General features: G+C 32.0%; 1 protein-coding gene across 1 annotated transcript in view; it reads left to right on the top strand.

Moving 5' to 3' along the window:
- The first annotated feature begins 4608 nt into the window (after positions 1-4608).
- The window catches only part of LOC123015605 (obg-like ATPase 1), a 32962-nt gene continuing 17890 nt past the window's right edge, over positions 4609-19680 (top strand). The window contains exons 1-3 of the mRNA XM_044415425.1: positions 4609-4729; positions 5448-5631; positions 17686-17746. Coding sequence (XP_044271360.1) covers positions 5451-5631; positions 17686-17746 — 242 coding nt within the window. The 5' untranslated portion in view covers positions 4609-4729; positions 5448-5450. The remainder of the gene's footprint in view (positions 4730-5447; positions 5632-17685; positions 17747-19680) is intronic.

Here is a 19680-nt window from a genome sequence, read left to right as displayed (position 1 = left end):
TAATTGTCAATTACTATTTAGTAACTGTCAAATATAAGTTTCAGTCAAACTATTTTTGTGTCAATTGACAGTTACTAAGTTAATTGTCAAATACTAACTGCCAAATACTAGTTACCAGGTAGCAATTGTCAAATATTAACTGTCAATTGCCCAAAAACAATGTACTTAACCTTTCTACGCTTTTGTATATTTCTTTTATTAGTTTTCAAAAAAATAACTTTAGCATTTAAGTCTTAGTTTGGTATTTGTAATTTAAACTGTCAATTGACAGTTACTAAAATTTTTAATGTTCTTTTTATTATTCTTCAAAAAAAACCTATAGAAGTCTTAAGTCGACTAAGTTTCTAATTGCCAGATACTAACTGTCAACTTACAGTTACTAAATAGCAATTGCCAAATATTAACTGTCAATTGCTGAAAAACAATCTTTTTACATTTTTGTACTTTTGTATTCCTTTTATTATTTTTTCAAAAAAAAAAAAACACTTTTCCAATCTATAAGTCTTAGGGAGAGTTTATAGAAGCCAAATTAAATATTTGATTGCAATTAAATTTAATTCGTTATGTGATTGGTTGAATTTTGGTGAACAACGAATCAGATTTCAGGATTTTGAAGTTAATTAACTTAATTTCGATTTCGATTTCTCTAAACCCACTCCTAGTATCGCTATTTTTGTTATAAACTGTCAATTAACAGTTACTAAATAGTCAATTAACGGTTAATAAGTAACAATTATCAAATATTAACTGTCAATAGTCAAATACTACGTGGCAATTGCTACTTACTGAATTTTAGTTCAGTGAAAAAAATATTTTTATTTTAAAGTACAATAAAACTTTATTATTGCATTATCTGTGTGCAAATCATTCCTGTTGGCTATACAGGGTGTTTTGTAAAAAGACAAAAAAAGAAAAATGCTAAATAAGATAAGATACCAGAAACATTAAAAAATGTTTAAAAAATTCTATCTAACAAAAATTTTTGACATTTATTTTTTGAAATTTGACATTTTTTACCTCTACTGTTAATCTTGTATAGGTATGTTTTTCCATAATTATTCAGTAAAGGTACACAAACTTTTTTAATTTATAGATAAAATTCTTTTAACATTTTGTCCATGTTCCTGATATCTTACTTTACTTGGCATTTTTCTTTTTTTTTCTTTTTTTACAAAATACCTTACCTTTACTTTTTATAATAAACTTATTTTCTAGAAAACTTATTAGTGCTTTGATGCAATGAAATGAAGTCATCTTAAAAAAATTCTTTTTTACGCAAAAAATATCAGTAAAAAAGAACTTTGAGAATTATAAAAAGCTCTTATAATTATGTAAGTTTGACTTTGGATTATGTATACCTGTACTTATTATTTAAATTTTTAAAAATTTATATAAAATTTTCATAAAATCGTTTATATTTTATACACATTTAGTCCCTTAAATTTTCGTTACAGCGAGGTTCTACTGTATTTTCTACTACCAGCCCTGTTTTTTCTAAATTTTATTTGTGAAATAAACGAGACTATCTCTATACATTTTTAAATTAAATTATCTAATAATTTTTTCAAAAAATAAGCTCTTATACAAGCTGGATTATTAAAAACGCCATGATTTAAGTACTTTTAAATAGGTTACAATATTTCTTTGACAAAGTTGAGAAGTTTTTTGTTATCAGTTATTGGCTTGTCTTAGATAAAACAAATAAAAATGTTCTAATTCCAAAACTAAATATACAGGATGTTCTATTTCAAAAACTGAAGGATTTTTATAAAATCGTATATATTCGATATACTTTTGGTCTTTCAAAACAGCGAGGTTCCACTGTATTTTTTATTGTTTTTATAAAATTTCAATTGTAAAATAAACGAGTCTGTTTCCATACATTTTCGTACAATTAAATTACGTAGTGATTTTTTCTCGCTGTTGTCGCTCTCGTGGGGGTCTGTTTGGGGCAAACAAGGGCGCGTGTCCACCCCTGTCCCTATGAAACGAGTAGGCCGTCCATCTCCGCTAATACATTTACACATATAAAATAACAAGAAGTCGTCACATTGTGACACGACCATGTGTTAAAGGAGGTGTACCCATCGACGTCCTCTCCGGCGGCGGGTCGCGTTCCGCCCCCCACAGCTGCAATGACAATTGTCACATATTGCGCCCCGTGCCCCCACAATACACCGGAAGCACCCCTCGGAAGTGGCAAACTTGTAAAAAATCGCACTTTGCGATTTTATCTGGATTATAGTGGAGATGGGGGCCATCTTGGCGCTGCCGGCCTGATTATAGTGATAAACCGGGTCTTGATTTGGCCCCCGAAGCAAGAACTTTTATTTCTTTGACAATGTATATCATGAGGCAACGACTCATTACTTTTATGGCGAATTAGGCCTGGCAGCGGCCCAAGGGCCCCCGTCCGATGAACATGTCTCGCAAAGAATGGACTTTTTTCAAATGCGGGGTCGTAAAATGACAGAATAACGTTCGCAGTTTCCTGTCGGCGAAGCTAAGAGTAATGCAATACTTTATTGTCGCGTTTCTTGTGACGACAGAGGACCAAAAGCTACATTCCGGATGTGGCGAATGCCATTGTAGGTGAGGCTTTTGTGCACTTCACTTGCAACAATTGCGGTTTCCTGAATTACCTGTGAGCTTTCCGATCGCTTTGATGTCTTCATATTTGGGTTACGGGACACTAACAGCCCTAAAATACGCAATTCTAGGCCCTATTTGGCCACAAATCAACAAATTTTAGCATGGTTTTTACCAACACCTAATTTAGGTTTTACTCACCCAAATATGCGCAGAAGTGCACCAGAGACCAAGTAGACGCACTATTTTAGCACAAAACACACTTTTTCACGCAAAATTTGAAATTTTTTACCACTTTTATGTCAAACAAAAATTGAAACTGTCAAATTTACATTTAGGGAGTTTTTTATTTAAAACAAAAGACGATCGGGTGACGATCGCGATCACGGGTAATAAATTACTAATTTAATTATTTTATTAATTTATAAATTTATAACCGTGTTAGGATAGCATCTTTCACACTTTTATCGGAATTTCGTCGTGATTATAATTATTTCACGGGGGGTTTGAATTTGAAACTGTTTTTAGGGAATTTTGATTTTTACAAAACCCAATTATTTTAATATTAAAAAATTATTCTGGCTTTCAAATCAATTTGGAATTGTGCTAGGATAGCATTTTTCACACATTTATCGGAATTTTAACGTGATAATAATTATTTCACTGAGGGGTTTGAATACGAACCTGTCTTTAGGGAAGTTTGATTTTAACAAAATTTAATTAATTCATTAATAAAAAATTGTTTTGACTTGGAAATAAATTTTTAATGGTATTAGAATAATGCTTTTTACACTTTTATGAAAATATTAGCATGATCGCAATTATTTGATTGAGAGGGTTGAGTACGTTTTTAGGGAATTTTGATTTTAATTAAAATTCTAAGACAATTTAATTATTTTTTTAATAAAAAAATATTTTGGTTTAAAAATCAATTTGTAATCGAATTAGAATAACATCTTTGACAGTTTATTAAAATTTCAACGTGATTATAATTTAATTATTTAAGGGAAAGGGGTTGAAAGTTTGAAAGTGTCTTTAGGGAATTTTAATTTTACATAAAATAATAACATAATACTGCAAAAGAAAATTTTTAATTGCAGTTTTTTATTAATTTTATGTAATCAGTGAGTGACTCGTTTAGGAGAAGGGTGTGAAAAAATCAGAAATAATTTTTTGTTCGATTTAGCCGGGTGTCGAACCTGAAAAAAGATCGCTAATCTGTCAAAATATATTTAATTGTAATATAAACGAGTCTGTCTCTATACATTTTTGAATTAAATTATCTAATATTTTTTTCAAAAAATAAGCTTTTACAAGCTGGATTATAAAAAACGCCATAATTTATGTACTTTTAAATAGGTTACAATATTTCTTTGACAAAGTTGAGAAGTTTTTTGTTATCAGTTATTGGATTGTCTTAGATAAAATAAATAAAAATGTTCTAATTCCAAAACTAATAAAATATACAGGGTGTTCTTCAAAAACTGAAATTGATGTCTTTGGATTATGCATTTATTATCAGAATTTCTGAAAATTTCTCTAGGATTTTTATAAAATCGTATATATTCGATATACTTTTGACTTGGAAATCAATTTTTAATCGTATTAGAATAATACTTTTTACACTTTTATGAAAATATTAGCATGATCGCAATTATTTGATTGAGAGGGTTGAGTGCGTTTTTAGGGAATTTTGATTTTAATTAAAATACTATGACAATTTAATAATTTCATTGATAAAAAAATATTTTGGTTTAAAAATCAATTTGTAATCGAATTAGAATAACATCTTTGACAGTTTATTAAAATTTCAACGTGATTATAATTTAATTATTTAAGGGGTTGAAAGTTTGAAAGTGTCTTTAGGGAATTTTAATTTTACACAAAATAATAACATACGAATAGTGCAAAAGAAAATTTTTAATTGCAATTTTTTTATCAATTTTTTTTAATCAGTAAGTGACTCGTTTGGGAGAAGGGTGTGAAAAAGTCAGACATAATTTTTTTCTTCGATTTAGCCGGGTGTCGAACCTGAAAAAAGATCGCTAATCTGTCAAAATATAGGTTACCGGTGGTGATTGTGTTGTGAAATAATTGTTTTTGTGATTTTTCAACAAAAACACTTTAAAGCCTTATCGAGGTGAGTAATTCGAGCTGGGGAATCGATAAGTGTGAGCAAAATCCCGATTTTTTGCTCCATATGGTGGCAAAAAGCAGGTGTTTTTTTTGAGGTTATGTCACTTTCACGTGTTTTTTGCGCCGTTCGGGTTTATGTTTTGGCGTTGTTGGGTTGTTTTGTGGATTACAATGCAAAAAAGTTTGTTTTGCGTAATGTTTGGTTGCGTTTTTGTGAAAATAGCGATTTTTGTGGGTAAGATCGTGTGTGGTCGCTTGTCGCCATCTGGTGGGGCGTTGTGTAATGAGGCAACGACGGTGGCGGCGTTTTCGAATAGTTGGAATAATTGCGAGTTTAGTAAAAAATTGATTAAATCAGCGAAATTTCGAAATTATAACGGCGGATTTATCGGCCTGGGGCCGTTGTGTGGTAAATTACATTAATATGAAAGTAGGAATTGATGGTAAATTCGAAATTGTAGCCTATGGAACGGTGAGCTTATTATTATGTAGTGCTTTTTGAAAAATGTTGAACGCTCTGCAAAATCCCTAAGTTACAATTTCGGTATCAGATTGAAAATTGCTATTTTGTGCAAATTAAGTTGCAGTCGGTGATGTGTGTTATTATTTGAACGCATAACCGACGATTTGCATATCGGAAAATGGACGAAAAAAGCGCTGAATGCCAACTCGTGACCTTATCTAAAAGGTGCTTTAATTCGGTTTTGTTGCTTGTGTTGCAGATCATGCCACCTAAAAAGGTACAAGAACCGGAGAGAAAGCCGCTCATAGGGAGGGTAGGCACCAATTTGAGGGTCGGCATCGTCGGAATACCCAATGTTGGCAAATCGACCTTCTTTAATGTGCTCACCAAGAGCTCGGCCGCCGCCGAAAACTTCCCCTTCTGCACCATCGACCCCAATGAAAATAAGTATCCCTACAATTTTTACCAATCCAAAAAAATGACCTGATATTTCAAAAAAGTTTGATAATTTAGTGATTGAAAAATTTAAATATAAAAAATAATTGGGAATAATTACTTGAGTTCTAGTAATAGACAGCAGGAATTAAATTTTGATTATGTGCATATCTTTTTTGCTTCTGAAAGATTCAAAAAAATTGTTCAGTTTACGTTAAACCAATTTCAAGTTCTTCAATTTTGCTTAAACTCGATAAAGTATTTTCCTCTTTTCTCTTTTTTTGTATTCAAAAATTTTTACTCATTTTTATTTTGTTAATTGAAAACGGTTTATGTTTTGAAATCTAAAAATTGAAAACTTTAAAATTGATCGAACTGCATTTCAAAGAGTCTAAAAGTACATAAAACACAAAAAAAAAATTTTTTAATATAAAAATTGTTTTAACTCTATTACGGGCTTTTTTATGGATATTTCAAACTTTATGTTGAAGATCAAAAACTCTAATTTTGCTCCAATTTCTATCGCCTAAACAAAAAAAATAATTTTTACTCTAACTTGTGACATTTAGTCATAACAGTAGTAACTTTTGCGACGTTTGCGGATAAATTTATAAATAAAAATGTCAAAAACGGCACATCTAGATTTGTTTGTTGTTACATCGGGGCTTAATTGAAAAATAAAACAAAACAATAAAAACCTAAACTATATTGAATATTTTATTCGAGGGCTCCATGTCTTCAGGACTTACCCTATTACCGAAAAACAAAAGTAAAATAAAGTAAGAAAAACTGAAAATGAAATTAAAACTGTGGCTTTAATTATCTACAAAAGTAGACATTTCAGATCTGAAAATTAATTGACGAAAAAAAAATTACATTAAAATTACTGTTTGCGAAAAAAAAAACTAGAATTATGTATTTGATTTGTAAGAAATTGGAATGAAAACCTTTCTCATTCATGATTTTTTCGTCTAAGTAGGAATTTTGCATTAAATTTTAAAGTATTCAAATGATCATTTCAAATTTAGTTTTTGAGTTTTATTAGACAATTTTGATGAAATAAATAAATTAACATAGAAATGAAAAAATGCAAGAGTAACAAAAACAGATTTCGTGAAATTTTCCCATTAAAACAAGATTTTTGGGCATTATTTTGAAAATTATTATAAAATGTGCCATGTTTGTGTCGGTGCCTAATTACCATTCACCCACATACTCGCTGAAAAACTGAAAATTTCTGTTATAGTAAAGAGCACAAATTTTTGAAATTTTGGTCCTAATTTTTTTATTTGTCTAAATTGCACGAAAACTGTATTTTAATGATATAATATTTTAATATAGACATACATATATGAAATGTTCCGGGGAATCGATTGGCGTCAAAAAAACTATAAAATTCCTAATAGTTTTGAAGTTATAAGCGGATGTTAATTTTTGATATTTTTGAATTTATCAGGAATTTTCTCGATAACTGTTTATCGTAGAGCACTGAACTTTTTTATTTATGATAGAAAATTAAATTTTCTTTCCAACTGTACCAAATATAAGAGGTTATATACAATAAGTCCGGAGTTATTGGCAGTAGACCGCTCCGGGTACCAAAAATCGACCAAAATCCAAAAAAATTTCAACTTTAAAATTGATCTATTTTACGTTTTTTACATTTGTAAAGGTCTTAAGGACTCAAATAAGTGCATAAAACGCCATTGGGTCAAGTTTCAAAAATTTTGAATTTTTTGAGTRTTTGAAGGTGAGCGGTAGTAAAATCGTAACAATAGTCAATTTACTAAAAGTCGTAAAAACGCTTGAAATATGGTTTTCTAGACGTAAAATTACTCGCTGAACACGATTCAACTAGTTAGAATACTCTACGATGCATAGTTTTTGAGATATTGAGTCATAAAGTTAAGAATAAGGCTAAAAGTATAAGCACTATATCCGATTTTGAACAAAAATCAAAATTCTTTGATTCTTATGAAAAACTAGTACTATATGTAAAATTAACCGGAGAACACGCCTGGAAACATCGTTTTGACCTAGGACTCATAGTTTTTGAGATATGAATTTTTTTTTGAAAAAACTAAAAAGGGCTCTGTACCCGGAACCATAACCTGGAGCGACTTCCGGTTTGCGCCAGTAAATAGATAATTTTAAGCTAATTTTAATGGTTTTTAGCTATTTCCTCAAGTTCTATAGTTTCGTAGAAAAACGCATTTAAAGTTTCACAATTTTTACAATTTTCACTTTTTGAACGGCGATTACGGCCAAACTATTAGACTTAGAGCAAAGAATTTAATTCCATCGTAATCAGCGTAAGAAAATCTATCGACTGAGGCCAAAGCCAAGTCGATATCTCGCAAAAAAAAATTTGAATTTTTAAACGCCGATTACGGGGAAACTAAAGGAGATAGCGCAAAATAATTGGGAAATTCGTAATCAGCGCGTCAAAATCTATCGGATAAGATAGGTTTAAATTGAATCTGAGACATGTTTAAAAACACTAGTAAACCTATGTAAAATGTTCCGGGGAATCGATTGGCGTCAAGAAAACTGCAAAATTCATAGTAGTTTTGAAGTTATAGTCGGATTTAAATTTTCGATATTTTGACTTTATCAGAAAATTTCTCGATAACTATTCATCGTAGAGCACTGAACTTTTTAATATATGATAGAAAATTCAATTTTCTATCCAACGGTACCAAATATAAGAGGTTATCTCTAATAAGTCCAGAGTTATTGCCATTAGACCGCTCCGGGTGCCAAAAATCAACCAAAATCTCGACAAAAATCAAAAAAAATTTTAACTTTAAAATTGATCTATTTTACGTTTTTTACATTCCTAGAGGTCTTAAGGACTCAAATAAGTGCATAAAACGCCATTGGGTCAAGTTTCAAAAATTTTGAATTTTTTGAGTTTTTGAAGGTGAGCGGTAGTAAAATCGTAAAAATAGTCAATTTACCTTAAGTTGTAAAAACGCTTGAAATATGGTTTTCTAGACGTAAAATCACGCGCTGAACACGATCTAACTAGTTAAAATAAAAATAAGTTAAATAAAATTAGTGTAAAAATTTTCTCATAAAAAAACAGAAAAAACAAGTTTTTACTTAAAAGTTGGGTTAATTCCAGCCGTCACATCTAAAGTGACAAAGTGTCAATTTTTGTTGACATTTTTAAAACGTTTCCATTTTCTACGTGTTGTTACTCTTATAAAGAGAAAGCAAAAAAATGTCGGATTATTCCGATTACGTCTACAGAAACAATCATCTCTCCAACATTACCCCCGACCAAACTGTAATCATCAAAAAGAGTCTTCTTCGCCTCCTTCCTGGTGTCAAATTCGAAGAAGACCAAAAATTTGCCCCACCATCCGAAGAATGGTACCCTTACGTCAACTCCTACTACCCTTTCACCGAAGACGTCGACGCTTTCGCCCGCGTGAGCCATTTACTCGAGTCCAAACGTTCAATGGACTCCTTCGACAAAGAACTCGCTTATAGAGAAATCAACGAATATTCGGAACGCAAAACCCATCGACAATTTTTACGAAAAAGACCCATGACATTCCTGATTTTGGGCAAACCTGGGATGGGCGAAGAGGAAATCGGACGTCGTTTGGCCGAGTATTGGAAATGCGTCTATATCGACCCTTTGACCCTCCTCGAGGAGGAAATCGCCCTTGAGACACGCGCCGGTCAATGCATCGAGTTTAATTTACGATGTGGTCGAGCTGTTGGTATTGACATTTTGTTGCGATTGTTGACGAAGAAAGTACAAACACCGGCGGTTTTGCATCGGGGGTTTGTCTGTTGTGGGTTTCCCCTGATACCAAACGAGTTGTATGAAGAAGACCCGATTTCGTCAGAATCGGCGATTTTTAACGTTAAAGAAATCTTCGAGGAGATGATCGACCAAACAATTCGTTTTACTGATTTCTCAAACAAAGTTGAAGTTTCAATGATTGATGAAGAATCCGGCCAAACTGAGAAGGAATCAGTCGAAGAACATTCAATGGACGAAAGTGGCCTTAAAATGTCTCTAGAGTGGAGTATCGAAAATCAGATTTGTGGCCCAACTGATATTTCCACTGATTTGGAAAAACAATTAAATTGCCTTTTTGGCGTTTTCCACGAACCTTATTTACTCATCTATATCTATGGTAAAAATTCCGATGTTATCACAAGACGAGACAACTATTTTTACGATGTTTATTCGAAAAATACCATCGATTTGCAAAAAATTGGGTTATTTTATGAAATTGGAGCTTCGAATGAATTTCTGACTGAGGATTTGTTCGATAATGGCCGTAATCCATTTGCTGAAAATCCTGAACTGAAACATTTGGTTAAAGTACCTGAAAATATGCCGGCAAATGTGAGTACTCAATTGGACCAGTACCACACGATTGCCAACCAAATAGATGGACGTGTTTTAGTCCACGATATTCAATATTATTTGAAATTGGATGGAAGATGTTTCATTTCGCAAATGATGAACTCGATTAAATCACGACTTGAAGTCTTACCATTACAGAAAGCTGTAATTCCTGAAAGATTCAACAGTACTTTTGAATTACACGGCGAAGGAGTCGAAAATGAAGAAACAATGACTCTAGACGAGGCTTTTTTAAAATTCTCCAAACAAAACACCATTGGTTCAATTTTTAAATGGTCTTGGTCTGATTGGGGTACTTTATGCCCAGTCTCCATGTTCCAAGGAGTGTACCAAAATGGGTCCCCAAATCACGCTGTTCATTTTCTCAACAAGATTTATTTTCTCAATAGTGAGAATGCACTTGAGAAGTTTGAGGAAAATCCTCGTCCTTATCTCCTACCACCGTTTCCTAAGCCGGGTTCAAGAGTCTTTGTTTTTGGACCTCCGATTTCGGGAAAATCTGCTGTTTCGAAATGTTTGGGTTATTTGTTAAATTCGCGTGTTTTGACAGCCAGTGATTTGCATAAGGAATATTTCGATCAAATGGTCCATGAAGAAAGGGAAAGGGTGAAACAGATGGCAATTGCCGAATCTTTGGAGATTCTCAAGGTGCAGAAAATCGAAGAAAGGGAGAAGAAACTGGAAGAGAGGAAAGAAGAGATAAAGGGATGGGAGGAGCAAGTGATCGAGTTATTGTCACATTTGGCGTTGCTTTGGCAAAAGAAGGAAAGTGAACAAGCGATTTCGTCGTTTCCACTTCGAATGCCACAATCGATTTTGCATAGACGTAGTATGGATGAAGATGCAATGATTCGTGAAAGTTTAATCAGTCTAAATCTACCATATATTGAGAATTTGGAACAATGTAACAAGTTTTTGAAAAATCGTTCCGTACTACTTGAACATTTACCAAAGAATCTTAAAACGGAAATTTCTGAAGAGATACCTTCAGTTTTTGATTCGTTTGTTATCAGTTACGTTGAAAGCAAACTCCAAACTGTGGATCTTGACGAAATTAAACTAAAAGTCCATGAGAATGTGTACGAAATGTACGCTCGTGGTATAAAAACTAGTGAGGAGCAAGCAGACCATGATGGGTGGATCATTGATGGTATGACCACCGATTTGAGATTATTGAAACAAGTTCTTGAGGATTTTTCCATTGATGATATAATCGTACTAGATTGTTCTGACTACGATTATTTGTTGCAACGTTTCAAACAGTTTAAGAAAAATCAAATGCATTTTCGCGACTTTAGGGATTTTTTTCTCCAAATTGGGGAGAAGGACGCAGCTTGGCGTACTCCATCAATAATATCGACCGATTCATATAAAAAACAAATTATTGATGAAGTTTTAAGTGATGTAATAAGATCAGGTTTCGATGAGGTAATTATCGAAGGTGAGCGAGAAGTTTTAACAGAAGAATACCAACAAGATTTAAACCTCTATCAGAAAGAAATTAGAGACGTTAAAGTTTTTTTTGACGAAAGTAAACAACATGCCAATTACATCGATGTGAAAGACTTGACTATTGAAGATTTGCTTAGGGAAGCTATTGATGCAGTACAAGGAAGATACAGAAGAAAGGCCACTGAATTCACCGATGAAGATCGAGCTGAAGAAATTCAACAAATGTTAGCAAATCTTGTTCAAAGTAGTGAGGGTGAAGGGGGTACAAATGATGAAGTTGATGATTTTTTGGCAAGGAATAGACGTTATGGAGACACTTACTACTACTGTCCTGTGACATTTGCTGAAAATTTTGTACTTTGGCGTGGAAAAGAACAATTTGCTGCTAAATTCAAAGAGAAGATTTATCTCATGGCTAATGAAACTAATTTGAGGAAATTTATTAAATATCCGAGGAGATATTTAATACAGAACAGTCCTAATCCGCGATTTCCTCCACCAAGAATCTGTATTGTTGGTTGTGGTGCAAAAGACAAAACTTTAGTTGCGAAAAAACTAGCAAAGAATTTGGGGGTACGCTACCTCAGTTTCAAAACCTTGAAACAATCAGCTGTTGATGCTCTAAGTTCGATAAGTCTTTTGGTCAATGCAGAAGATGGTGAATTACCCGATGCTCTTACTTTGGAATGGTTGGATACGATTTTTCAACTTGCTTTTTTCGGAAATTTGAAATATATCGGTTTTGTGTTTGACGATTTTCCACAATCGGCTAATAACCTCAACTATATGATTTTCCGTGGTGCCATACCCGATGTTATCATTTCTCTAACACCAAATTTTGATTCTTACTCGAAACAAGAACTGGAATCGTCACTAAACGAATGGAGGTTGAAGCAAGAGAAACGCAGAAAGGAAGAAGAAGTTATCAATTCGATTATACTTGAAGAGTGGGAAGAGAAACGAAAAGTGCGTTATAATGAATTAATGGATGCGAAACGACAAAATCGCTACTCGAAGAAACTCCAAGACGATTTACCAAAACTTGACGATGAACCTGAAGTTGGTTTCGCATCTGATACTCAAGTGAGTTTTGATTCGGTTATTGAACAACAAGAGCATGACGAAACGATGAAAATTCTCGACGAGGAGTTCCCCGAACCGGTCTTGGAACAATCCCAAGAAACAGAAGAGGAGTTTATTGACAATGCCACTAAGGAAATTGAGGAAAAGTATGACAATTTCTTGAAATTCATGGAAGAAGTTAAATCAATTTGTAACGTTGAACTTATTCCGTATCATGAAATTAATAGTAGTCAAGACATGGGGAAGGTTTTAAGACACGTTTATATCATCGGGAATGAATTGAAATTTCGTGGTCCTTCATTTTTTGAACGTTGCTACGACGTGTCCCTCGACCAAGCTAACAAACTTCTAAATTGTGGTTTTTATATTTTGAGCACTTTTGGCCGAATTTGTCCTGTTGAGAGTTACAAAGGGGAGAATCCTCTTCATTGTTACATTGCAAGTCAACAAAAAAATCAAGTGTATCCTGTGATTCACCGTCAATATATTTATTTCTTGTCTGGGAAAAGCAACCGTGATAAGTTTTTCAAGAACCCACTCAAATACACAACTAGGAAAATTACGGAGTTTGTTCTAGTTCCGGCACGAGTTTCAATTATCGGGCCCCCAAAATCCGGGAAAACTAGTCTTTCGGACCGCTTTCGGCGAGATTTAGGCTTCAGGGTTGTTACCCTTGGAGAATCAGTGCGTTATGTCCTTTCGCATCCTTTATTCACAAATTTGCGTCAAGATTTGGAGAAGGTCCTCCGGAAAGGGCAAGCGTTACCCTACGACCTTTTGGCAGAATGTGTCAGTGCTGCGAGTTTTTGTGGCGAGTGTGTCACTCAAGGCTTGGTTTTTGACGGTTTTCCTAATTCTATCACTGGGATGACTCTTCTTACTCGATTTGGGTTGGTACCACACCTCATTTTTGACCTCCAAATTAGCGAAGATCGGGTACTTGAACTTGCGTCAAATCCCAGTGAGAAGTACCCACAATACAGTCAACGTTTTATCCGACATTTGTATAACGAATGGAAAAAATCACAAGAGTTGTTTCGGATTTGGTGCGACCGAGAGTACCAAAATATATATAAAATTTCAGTCGATCGAAGCATTTGGGGGGTTTGGGAGCATGCAAAACTAGTGACTTTATCTGTGATGTTTGAACGGAAACACTACTACCAACATGTTAAGGCTGATTGGCCCTTACGACTTGCAAATATGTTGGTAACACCATTGGAGTTTTTGGAACGTCAAAGTGGGTACAAGACGTATTGTCCTGGTTGTTTGTTTTACTCCCGGAAATTGACAAATGGGGGTGATCCCCCGGATCGTACCGGACTTGTTCAGTACTTAAGCTATTTCTATTGGTTGTGTCAGGAGCATATTGAGGAATTTTTGAAAAATCCAGACAAGTTTTTACCACCAAGCAACGTTTGTTTGCCTCAAGAGTTACCAAAAGTGGTTCAAGTATCAGAACCGGTGCATGCTGTCGAAGATGGCTATTGTGTGGTTTGTTACCAGAAAAATTTCCCTAAGAAGATTCTAACAAGAGGTTCTGTCGACTCTGCGGTGAGTTACCGTGACAAGATTTTCCTCTTTGATGGAAAAGAGTGTCTTCATGAGTTTATGGCCACTCCTGAGGCTCTTTGTTGCGTGACGATTAACTTCAAAGACAATATTAAAGTCTCGTTGGAGTATAAAGATTTGCCGATTTTGGGTATGTTGGAACAGTTTGTGGCAAGGACTGTGGTTAGGGCGTGCAACCATGCGAATTTTTATAGACCGGTTATTCCCGGTTTGAGTATATCGCAAGCTGCGCTTGTTTGTATTGGTTTGAATTTGAAAATTCATAATTTGGGGACGCCACATAATGACAAGTATAAAAAAGCGCTTGAAGTTTTTCATGAAAGGAGGACCAATTTGATCAAGTTTTTGGATTTGATGAAGAAGTATCTAAATCCGGCTGTTTTTTACCAAGAACCGGATACTCCATCGTCGACTGAAGATAGTGACGAGGTTGGGGAGGAAACCGATTATTTTACCAGGAGATATTCCTCGGGTGTATAAATATTTTGTCAAATAAAGTTAATTTCAGTGTTTTTTTTTTGAGGTTTTTTATTTTCTACTATCACTGAGTTTGAGTTTTAATTTTTTTTGTTTTTTTTTTTAAACTCTAGTTAAACTAAAAATGCAGCATTTTGATTGGTTAAATTGCAAAAATTTCCATAGAAACCTAACTAGAGGTTAACCAACGATTGAAAAACCGGCCCTGAATGTCTCATTCCCGAGTTTCTCAATTGGTATATTTTTATAATAAGATACAAAAGTATCAAGAAAATCTTAGTTGAGACACTATCTATCTAGTGCTAATATAGATAACGAACTTTTTTTCAGATTGTAATGATTTTTTAAATAAAATTTGTTTTTTTTTTGTTTTAAAAGTTTCGACATATTACATTTTTGAGTTTGATTAGAATTTTTATTAATCGGTAAAATATTCTTCTTTAAGTGTTATTTATATTGTATTTTTATGTCATTTTTGTTTGTTTTTGATTTTTTGTAGTGTTTTAATTAAAGTATAATATTTTAAGTGTGTTTTATTTTCACTATTACCCAATGCAGTTTTTTTCAACTTGTAAACAGAGTGTTTCACATACGACGTTTTTAGCAAAGTAATTTTTTTTTAGTCTACTTTTTCAAATAATTTTTAACGGTCTATTGTTGCCTTCTTTTTTATTTCAAAAAATATACAAATATTTCACTTAGTGAGAACGAAAGCATTAATACAGTGATAGTGAAAGTTTCTGGTGAGACACCCTGTAGTACTGGGATAAAAATCTATAAAATAAATGTTTCACTGGTATTTTTTTATTGTTTCATTGTTGCATTTTTAATGTTATTCTGTTTGATTATTTTACTAGTTGTAAATATACAGAGTGTCTCAACTAAGTCTTTTTCGGTATACTTTATTTATTTTGGTGTATAAGTTTTTGACATTTAATTGATTTGGGTGTGTTTTTATATTGTGTTTTCTTCTCATTTTTTTTCTATTTTTTTAATGGTAATGAATGTATATAACAAAATTTATAAAATGTTTTACTGTCACTCATTGCGGTTTTTTTCAACTTGTAAATGTACAGAGTGTTTCACATACGACGTTTTTTGCAAAGTAATTTTTTTAAAGTCTACTTTTTCAAATAATTTTTGTTGCGATCTTCTTTATTACAAAAAATATACAGAATATTTCACTTAATGAGAACAAACGCATTAATGCAATGATAGTGAAAGTTTCAGTTGGTAAACCCTGTAGTACTGGGATAAAAATTTATCAAAAAATTGTCCCATTAGTAATTTTTTATTGTTTCATTGTTGCATTTTTTATGCTACTCTGTTCGATTATTTTACTAGATGTAAACATACAGAGTGTCTCGACTAAGACTTTCTCAATATATTTTATTTATTTTGGTGTAGAGTTTTTGACTTTTAATTGATTTGGGTGTTGTTTATATTGTGTTCTCATTTTTGTTTTTATTTTATTTTATTTTATTTTTTGCAGTTTTTTTTTCAACTTGGAAATGTACACAGTGTTTCACATACGACGATTTCTACAAAGTAATTTTTTTGTTGCAATTGTTACAATCTTTTTTATTACAAGAAATATACAGAATATTTCACTTAATTAGAACTAAAACATTAATGCAGTAAATAGTGAAAGTTTCAGGTGGGACACCCTGTTGTACTGGGATAAAAATCTACAAAAAAATTGTTTAACTAGTAATTTTTTAATGTTTCATTACTACATTTTTAATGTTACTCTGTTTGATTATTTTACTAGGTGTACAGAGTATCTCAGCTAAGACTTTCCGAAGATACTTTATTTATTTTGGTGACATTTAATTGATTTAGGTGTGTTTATACTCTTCTCACTTTTGTTTTTATTTTTTAGTATTAGATATTACAATTTTCAAAGTGTTTAACTTTTATTATTACCTATTGCAGTTTTTTTCCACCTTGTAAATGTACAGAGTGTTTCACCTTGTAAAGTATTTTTTTTTACCTACTTTTTTCAAATAATTGTTAATGGTCAATTGTTGAATTTTTCTTTATTACAAAAATGTGCAGAATATTTTATCTGTCGAACAAAAGCACCAAAACCCTCAATTTGATTATTTTACAAACATACAGAGTGTCTCGGCTGAGACTTTCTCAATATATTTTATTTTTTCTGGTGTATAGTATTTGTTTGGGTGTTGTTTAAATTATGTTTTCTTCTCATTTTTGTTTTTATTTTGTTTATTTCTTAATATTGTATATCATAATTTTTAAAGTGTTTTACTTTTATTATCTATCACCCATTGCCGTTTTTTCCAACGTGTAAATGTACAGAGTGTTTCACATACGAGGTTTTCTGCAAAGTAATTTTTTTAGTCTACTTTTTCAAATAATTTTTAATGGTCAATTGTTGCAATCTCTTTTATTACAAAAATATACAGAATATTTTACTTGATGAGAACAAAAGCAATAATGCTATGATAGTGAAAGTTTCAGGTGGGACATCCTGTATTACTGGGATAAAAATCTATCAAAAAAATTGTTTCACTAGTAATTTTTTTTGTTGCATTTTTATTGTTAGTCTGTTTGATTATCTTACTAGGTGTAAACATACAGAGTGTTTCGTCTAAGACTTTCCCAATATATATTATTCATTTTGGTGTATAGGTTTTGACATTATTTATTATTTTATTAGTTTTTTAATATTATATGTCACAATTTTTAAAGTGTTTTACTTTTACTGTCACCCATTGCAGTTTTTTTTCCAACTTGTAAATGTACAGAATGTTTCACATACGACAATTTCTGTAAAATAATTTTTAATGGCCTATTGTTGCATTTTTCTTTATTAGAAAAATATGCAGAATATTTTATCTGTCGAGCAAAAACATTAAAACAATGACAGAAAAAATTTCATCTGGTATAGAAATCTATCAATTTTTTTTTATTGTTTTATTGTTGCATTTTTAATGTTACTCAGTTTGATTATTTTACAAACATACAGCGTGTTTCGGCTGAGACTTTCTCAATATATTTTAATTTTTCTGGTGTATATTTTTTGGTTTGGGTGTTGTTTATGGTGTTTTTTTTCCAGCACGTAGGGTCCCCGTGCCTGATGAGCGATTCGACTACCTCTGCGAGTACTTCAAGCCTGTGAGGTGAGCGTTTCGCTATAAAAATCTCCCTAACGGTGTTTTAAAAATTTTTGAAATATTTTTGGTTGTCGTAATGTGTGTTCCCACCGTCGTTTCGGCGCCGTTAAATTGGCGGCACCCTTATTATAGGCGACTACCGCAATTACCTGGACAATACGTCGACCATTTGAATATCTCGTCGAATTAGAATAACTCGTGGTCCCCATTAGCCATTTCGTCGAATTGATTCGGGTGTGAAAGCATTCGTGTTGTTGTTGCAATTTAATCGCGTGTCAAAGGCCATATTTGAGACACACGAGATGGATAAATGGGTTTTGACTCGCCTCCTCGTTTCCATTATTTGCTAAAACGACTGTTTGTCTAAATTACCACTTGGGGTACTTTGGTTTTTCACCTGGAAATGTATTCAATCGGTGCTTGATTATAGGTTGGAAGAGACATTCCTGATTCCGACAATGGTCGACAGTCTAGACTGGTAAATTTCGGTTTTTGTGTGAATTAAAATCGAATTTACGACATTTTTCAAATTTTTCAATAGAAAGACTAAGCGGATTTTAATTGAATTAGGCCTAATTGAGGATTAATATGCGGGCGTGGACAAGCTAAATAAATAAAACTGAACTAATGACCACGGAATATTGCTCGCTGAATAAAATCATTACATGACAAGTCTTCATTATGCTGAGGACTCATTTACTCGGTAATGATATTTCGACGACTTTCTGGGCGAATTTGAGGAAAAATATTCTTAAACCTAATTTTTTTTTCGAAATTTATTATTAAAATAGTGATTTTCGGGTGGCAGTAATTGGATGTTTTTCATTATTGTGGAAAATACTTTTCATTTCGGTTATTTTTATTTTTTATTTAACCAAATTGTGTCTTCGCTTGTCGTATTTGAAATAATTGTGTTTAAATTTATTTTACACAAGAAAAATACAGGGTGATTCAAAATGACAGTTAACAATATCGTATAGTATTTTGATAAATGTCAAAAATTATGGTACTATTTGGCTCATTTTTTTTTTAATCAACCGCAAGAATTTTAGAATTCGGGTTTTTTTAATTGACTAATTGGATGATTAATATCATGAATGTGAAAAAAACACTTTTAATTTTTGTTGTTTTTATTTTTATTTAGCCAAATTGTGTCTTAGACTGTTTTATTTGAAATAATTGTCTATAAATCTTTTTTTTAATAGTTTAAACTGTGTTTGGCAATAAAACAGTTTACTTTCACTTTATAACAAAAATACAAGGTGACTCAAAACGACAGTTGACAATATTGTATAGTATTTTGATAAATGCCAAAAAAATTATATCACTTTTTGAATGTTTTTTTTGAATCAACACCAAGAAACTAAGAATTCCTAGTTTTATTTGGTTGACATAATTTTATTTTTATTATTATATAAATGTGAAAAAAAAACACTTTCAATTTCTGTTATTTTTATTTTTTATTTATCCAAATTATGTTTTCGATTGTCTTATTTGCAATAATTGTGTTTAAATTCTTTTTTTAAATAGTTTAAGCTTTGTTTGGAATTAGAAAAGCACAAGAATAATACAGGGTGATTCAAAATGACAATTAACGATATTGTATAATATTTTATAAATATGAATATAAAATATAAATAATAACATATAAATGTCAAAAAATGATTTCATTATTTGGCATGTTTTTTTGAGTCAGCATCAAGAATTTTAGGATTTCGTTTTTTCTTTGGTTGACTAATTGGATTTTTATTATCACAAATGTGAAAAATACTCTTAACTTCTGTAATTTTAATTTTTTATTTAGCGAAATTGTGTCTTAGACTCTCTTATATGAAATAATTGTCTTTAAATCCTTTTTTTAAATAGTTTAGGCTGTGTTTGGAATTAAAACAGTTTACTTTTACTTTATAAGAAGAAAACAAGGTGATTCAAAACGACAG

This window comes from Tribolium madens, unplaced genomic scaffold (genome assembly GCF_015345945.1).
Source record: "Tribolium madens isolate multiple individuals breed KSU strain unplaced genomic scaffold, Tmad_KSU_1.1 Scaffold_19;HRSCAF=116;Tcas5.2_LG9, whole genome shotgun sequence".
NCBI classification, from domain to species: Eukaryota; Metazoa; Arthropoda; class Insecta; order Coleoptera; family Tenebrionidae; genus Tribolium; species Tribolium madens.
The sequence above is the reverse complement of the archived record's forward strand: the minus strand, read 5'-3'. Positions and strand labels throughout refer to the sequence as shown.